The sequence below is a fragment of the Tarenaya hassleriana genome, unplaced genomic scaffold (assembly GCF_000463585.1).
Source record: "Tarenaya hassleriana unplaced genomic scaffold, ASM46358v1 Cleome39, whole genome shotgun sequence".
Lineage (NCBI taxonomy): Eukaryota > Viridiplantae > Streptophyta > Magnoliopsida > Brassicales > Cleomaceae > Tarenaya > Tarenaya hassleriana.
This window is the reverse complement of record NW_010966822.1, coordinates 153,306-160,025: the sequence shown is the minus strand read 5'-3', so window position 1 is coordinate 160,025 and position 6,720 is coordinate 153,306. Positions and strand designations below refer to the sequence as shown.

General features: G+C 38.3%; 1 protein-coding gene across 2 annotated transcripts; it reads right to left on the bottom strand.

Moving 5' to 3' along the window:
• Positions 1-342: 342 nt before the first annotated feature.
• Positions 343-2,619, bottom strand: LOC104822895 (zinc finger protein ZAT4-like). Of its 2 annotated transcripts, none has more exons than XM_010554251.2 (2): positions 1,993-2,619; positions 343-1,860 (listed from the first exon to the last, which is right to left on the bottom strand). In XM_010554251.2, the coding sequence occupies exon 2, from the start codon at positions 1,850-1,852 to the stop codon at positions 512-514; it is 1,341 nt and encodes a 446-aa protein (XP_010552553.1). In that variant the 5' UTR covers positions 1,853-1,860; positions 1,993-2,619; the 3' UTR covers positions 343-511. The 2 variants fall into 2 exon arrangements, with proteins under 2 accessions (XP_010552553.1, XP_010552554.1); XM_010554252.2 differs by having other exon boundaries at positions 343-1,725; positions 1,993-2,616.
• Between the last annotated feature and the right edge of the window lie 4,101 nt (positions 2,620-6,720).

Sequence of the window (6,720 nt, the reverse complement as noted above, 5' to 3'; positions counted from 1 at the left end):
CAAGTTGATGCCAAGCATGCGGTAAGTTGGGGTTTTCAAGAGGGAAACCTATACGCTTTTTCCAAAGAGTTTCTTCATAAGCCCAAAGTTGGTGGTCCTTTCCTTTTGCCACACATCTCTTTTATACATACATACATACATACATACATATATACATATATATATACATATATATATAAAGTTTTTAATCACGAAACGAGGGCTCTTAAATTGATGATATGATTGTATCAAAATGGGGTAAAGTTTCAAACTTTACATGATTTCGATGCAACGGACTTTTATAGATGATTTGCGAGAACACAGATGCTTCATTGAAGATAATAGAAGAATCACGAGAAGTAATAATAGAGGAACAAGCTCTCAATAAGATGAAGAGAAGAAGCGTCAACGAGATATGAAAGAAATAGCTGGAGAGAAAAATTGAATATCGTAGCTATAAATTAGCTTTTATATGAACAAATTCAACTGGAAAACATTCCTGAAAAAAAAAAAAAGATTATGATCTTATGTTTCATTCATCAAAAGGGGCGGGAAGATTGAGATCGATCATGGTATGCATCTGGGTCACCTCCTGTTGGATCACCACTGTGCTGTTTTCATGGTGGCTGCCCATGAAATGTGACCTCTTATGCCCACCTAAAGCTTGTCCTGACTTGAAAACCCTAAAGCAGATCGGGCATTCATGCCCTTTGCTTCTCTTCTTCGCCCTGGTTTTCTTACATGCGGCCGCAGCTATCAGGGCTTTGCTACTGTTGTGGTTCATGTCTGAACAAGAATCTGCTTCCAAGCTGTTCTCGCCACTGTCGTGGACGGATTCATTGAGTTCATTCGTCTCGATTTTCTTTCGGCTGTAAGAAGATACCCTTTTGCTTTTCCTTAGATCATACTTTGCGGAAGAACGGCTCGATCCTCCCTCTTTGTATGATTCTTTCCTGAATTCAGTACCATTCCTCAACCTGTTAAAGTTCTTGTCCTGTTTTGCTGCAGGGGAGTTGCTGAATTCGGATCCAGATTCCATCATAGCCTTGTTAGATCCAGCGTTTCTGAGAAATCCGTCAATGGAAACATCTGAATCTACCTTCCTTGGGCCGTTTCTGAAGTACCCAGAATCAGAATTATCAGAATCATAGAGAAGAACACCATTTTCCTCGGGAGATTTCAACTGGTTCTGGTTCTTTGCGGCCGAAATCTCATCAGCATTACAACGGAATCCTCCCACATGCTTCAGTTCTCCTGATGACGATTTGGTCTCCAGAATCACAGAGTTAGTATCCGATGATTCGCCCACACAATTCACAAAGTTTTGAACTTTCTTGAAATTGGAATAATCCCTCGACAGCATCATCAAACACAATGCCAGTTCTTCCTGTTCTTCTTGCTCAACCTCAGATGCTGAAATGGATCGATGAACAACAAAAGCCTTGCGGTGTTTCATCACCCTCTTGGATCTCCTCCTGATTGTCGCGGAGGAAGTCTCGGAATCAGACTGACTGTCTGTGGCCATTCTCTCTCTGTCAGAATGACAGGCCATATGACCGCAAAGAGCTTTCAGAGAACTGAACCCTTTGCCACACTCTTTGCACAGAAGAATCTGTTGCTGCTGTTTCAGAGTGATCATCTCAGTTTGATCCGTGAACCTCTTGTTCTTCTTTGGGTTTTCTCTCAGACCGTAACTAGATTGGCCGCCATTGTCGAAGATTTTGAGCTTATCGGCTTCATCCTCGTCTGAATCAACGGAATTCTCGTGAGTATGAGTTCGAATATGGCCTCCAAGAGATTTCCCACAGGAGAACCTCTTGGAACAGAACTTGCACACAAAGTTCCTATCTTTGCTCTGTTCCATTTGATCCATCGATCTATCTATCTCAGACAAACGATGGAACAGGAAGCAGACAAAAATCAAAAGGGGATTCTCGAGAAACCATAACAAAAAAGCACCAGACACAAGAAAGTATGAAGGAAGATTAACGAAAACCCATTTCCCTTAGTTACCTGAAGTCTCCAAAACAATGCTTCAAAACCAAAGAACTCCCAAATCCCAGATGGCAACAGTCGATCGAGAGAGAGAGAGAGAAGCAAGCCTGTTCCTTTCACAGCGATCAGATTTGGATGTGACAGTTGTTCTGTGCTACGTACAGGATCCGACCGCCAAGCTAATGAACAGCAAAAGGAGGAGAGGACAAAAAAGCTTTGAAATTCCAAGTATCTAAAGTTGGGAGATTTTTTTCTGGTGGAGAAAATAAGAATCAAAAACTTCGGAGAAGAGATGGGTTCTTCCTAAGACGAGTAATCAAAGCGCAGCCGCAGTTTTGGCTCCATTCTGCTGCTCTCTATCTCTCTGAACAGACACAAACACAGTCTCTCTCTCTCTCTCTCTCTGGTGTGTGCTGTCGTTGCGTTGAAGAGTGATGAGAATTCCATGCATGGACGCAAAGGGAATGACAGAGGAAACAAAGGATAGAGAAGCACGTGTCTTCGTGGCGAGAAACCCTCTGTATATTTGGACTTGGACGGTCAAGATCTGTTACCCCCATTTTCTTTCATCTCTCCATACCAAATCCCAAAAATTTCATTGCTTTTTTAACGACGAAAATCCGTTATGATTCCATATGGTAAAAAAAATTCCGCCTTTATTATTAATTACCAAGAAGATTTTACTGATGATCGGATCTTGTTTACCATTGGGGACCAAACAGAGATGATGATGCTCAACTTCCGAAACAATGCCTTTAAAACTTCGTTTTTTCTCTGATTTTAGTTATAATGAGAGAGAGAGAGAGAGAGAGAGAGAGAGAGAGAGAGAGAGAGAGAGAGAGAGAGAGGTGATGTTAAACAATTAGGGTATCGTTATTTATGTTAAACCCTAAACCCTAATTATATTGTATTTTTTTTTTTTTTTTGATAACATTGGGGAACCCCCGTGACTACCTACCCTTACAAACGGAGACGAACTGGCCACCACATCATTATGGGATGGATGTTAGAAATCTACATTGATGTTATTAGCGCTGCCTAAATTATAGTTTGCCAACATAGGATGGTGTGCCATATATTGTTAGCAAATGCTGAGAATTTATATAATAGGGAAGTTAAAATATTGTTGTATTTACTATTTGTTTTGGACTTTACTTATTTATGTTAAACAATTAGGGTATCGTTAAAAAATAATGAGTATGTTAAACAATTAGGGTATCGTTATTTATGTTAAACCCTAAACCCTAATTATATTGTATTCAAATCACGAGTATATGCATAACCATATATCGACTCCAAGAAGTAGGATAAAACTTGCATTTGTATATATCATACACAATATACTAAAGTTGCTTTCATATATTAAATGACTTATAAAAAAAACCGAGATTATGATCAACTTATTAATACGAAATAAAGATAAAGTTGGGTTTCGGGCCTTCGGTAAGAGAAACCGAGTACGTGCTTTCAATTGAAAAGACGAGTGAGAGAGAGATTAATATAAACAAAAGTACAATTAATTAGGACAAGTCAAATCAAATCCAAGATATTATTTCCGAAAAGAGATAAAAGACATAAAACAAAAGAAAATCCAACAAATCCGTTAAGGAACAGAACAGAACCCACCACATGTGATGATGTGAAGGTTCTTTGGCTTTGGGCTTTGTGTGTTCCCATGGAAGTCGTGGGTTTGGTATACTCTCCATTTTGACCTAAAAAATTCGAATATTATAAATATATGAAAACGCCCACAGGAAATCTTGTCATTATTAGTTTTTATCACAAAATTTATATTATCCATTTTCCAAATGAGAGAGTCCATGTTTCAATCAAAGCGGTATGAATTAGGAGAATATCACCATGATTTCTACGCGGTCGAGTGTACAAAGAATCTCAAAGCTAACCAATACTAATCATATATAGATGCATCACGCACCTTAGATACATAACAAGTTCCCATAAAAGAAATTTTATACTTTAATATGAAAGATAAGCATGACAACCCGAACTCAAAACATGGGTATAAACAACTTTTGAACATCTCCGTTCTTTTTTTTTTGTCAAACCAGAAAGTTCATCTGAGCCTTCGACCCAACCTACATCTCTCTGGACCCGGGAGCAGTCTTTGAACACACAGCCTTTGGCTATGCCTCTCCCTTCCCGCATGTCTGGATTCGAACCCCTGACCTGGAGGAGGAACATCCTCACTTCCAGTCCAAATACCACTCGACCACAGACATGTGGGTTGCAATCGTTATTGACATGCGTTCGTGTCATAACAAAATTAAATGTAGGCGGAAAGAGGCATCATGCATCGTGTACATTCATATATATATATATATATATGAATGTACACGATGCATGATGCCTCTTTCCGCCTACATTTAATTTTGTTATGACACGAACGCATGTCAATAACGATTGCAACCCACATGTCTGTGGTCGAGTGGTATTTGGACTGGAAGTGACGATGTTCCTCCTCCAGGTCAGGGGTTCGAATCCAGACATGCGGGAAGGGAGAGGCATAGCCAAAGGCTGTGTGTTCAAAGACTGCTCCCGGGTCCAGAGAGATGTAGGTTGGGTCGAAGGCTCAGATGAACTTTCTGGTTTGACAAAAAAAAAAGAACGGAGATGTTCAAAAGTTGTTTATACCCATGTTTTGAGTTCGGGTTGTCATGCTTATCTTTCATATTAAAGTCATCATTCATTGCATAGATATTATTGGAATATTTTCCTTACCAATATACATAGCATTAATCACATTTGAAGCATAAATTGTAAAAAAAAAAATGTAAAAGAACTATAAAGATTAGTTGAACAAATCTTCTATAATTTTCCCAAGAATCTTATATAAACATGTATAAATTATGGAAAATTTCCTTGTTGTTCCATTGTTTTAATTTCATTAACTAAATAATAAAGAAGAATAGTAAACGTAGATCATTCTGCTAAAGCTTGACTGTTTTTCCTGAAGTTATCACAGTACCTCAACAGTGTAGATTTTTTTTTAAAATTTATTAAGAAATATAAAAGGGGAAAATAATAATAAATGAATGAATGAGCATATCTTAGTTGCTAAAAAGTTAGTCGCTGAAAGAGACGTGTGAGAAAATCACCTGTCCCGTTCGAATTTCCTAAAATAGCAGTGCACCCACAAAAGATGGAAGCCATGGGGCAGGCCCTCTTTTCTTCATATTTATCACCCTTCTTTCAAACCCTTTTTATATCTATATATATACACACATATATATATTGTGTGTAGGGGGTGGAGGGCTAAAACATAATCCAAGTCGAATATATAGATCCATGACATTTACAACTAAAATAAAATTGGGTCGTCTTCCATTTGAATGGTCGCTGATCGACCGCAAATAAAATTATCATCTGGAAATTAATGAATTGTCGATCGATGTTGAATAAAACTTTCCACGAGCAGTTTTGTGCTAATTTTGAAAATTTTAAGTATTTGATAGCCGCTCATATATATATATATATATATATGGCGTACTGATCAGTGTGAACCGTGATAGAATTCAGGCGGCCATAGATTATCATTGATTTATTGATCGTCTTTGGTCTTTTACATGATTTCATCATTCGTATTTCGCACGTACGATATCGTGTGCGTGTGTGTGTGTGTATTCTCGTTTATAGTTCGGACGTAGTTATACGTACGGATTGTAAGATAATATTGCTCTTCCATCGTTTGTTGGGATCACGAATGTTTGGAAGAATTTATATATATCCATGTTTACATGCACATTGCATAACGTGTTGATCATCCTGGTTCGTCCATAATGGATATCTCTTTGGAGACATTAACAAGACATACATAATTTCATCCAAAAAAAAAAAAACATCAAGACATATATAATTAGCATAATCTATACGTAATTACACAACACGAATGTAAACATAAGAAGTATCGAACCATCCAACATTCATAAATAATTCCATACTAAACTAACCATTGATGAAAAACAATAAGTGTCCGAATTATACGATAAATATGCCTATTCGATGTTGCATATATAGCGAGGTTGTACCATCACTAGTGATATATAAAAACCCTAGATCTGCCCCCTTCCTTTATAAAAATAATAATTATTCGTACAATTCAACACTTTTTTTTCGTCTTTTTTAAATGGCCGACCTTAAAGTTTGCCAAAGGTCCTAATTTTCCTCGTACATTTTTTGGATATAAAATTTAAAGTTAGATTTCTGCCGAATACATACATCCATATACGTTGGCCAATATACACTGTCACGGCCGGCCTCTCTCTCCTCTCTATATATATGTAATGCTTTCAACGAAAGATTTCACCATAAAACCCTAATCTCATTTGTTCCCATATATTCATCTCGCATCTCTTTCACTCGTTAGAAATGAACCTTGAAGAGAAACCCTCAATGGCTTCGCGAGTTTCACACCAGTCCGACCATCTTTATTACGTCCGGTGCAACTTCTGCAACACTATTCTCGCGGTAACATTCTCTATACTGCTATATATTACAAAACACACACACACACAGACACACACTGTATATATGGCCCGGTACTGGTACGGGCACTGCAGATACTCCAAGTCCTGAGCGATCTGGGTGAGCCACTCCTCCGCAGCTTCCGGTCTCACCGATCACTCGAACCGCGGGGTATGCATCGCCCGCAACTCCTTGACGATGGGGTGGTATCCCGCCATCGCAGCAGGTACCTTCTAAGTCTCAAACACGCAAGAAAATCCCGAA

Coding starts and splice junctions, on each gene's coding strand:
- LOC104822895 (XM_010554251.2), bottom strand. CDS start 1,852: ATGGATCAAATGGAACAGAGCAAAGATAGGAACTTTGTGTGCAAGTTC.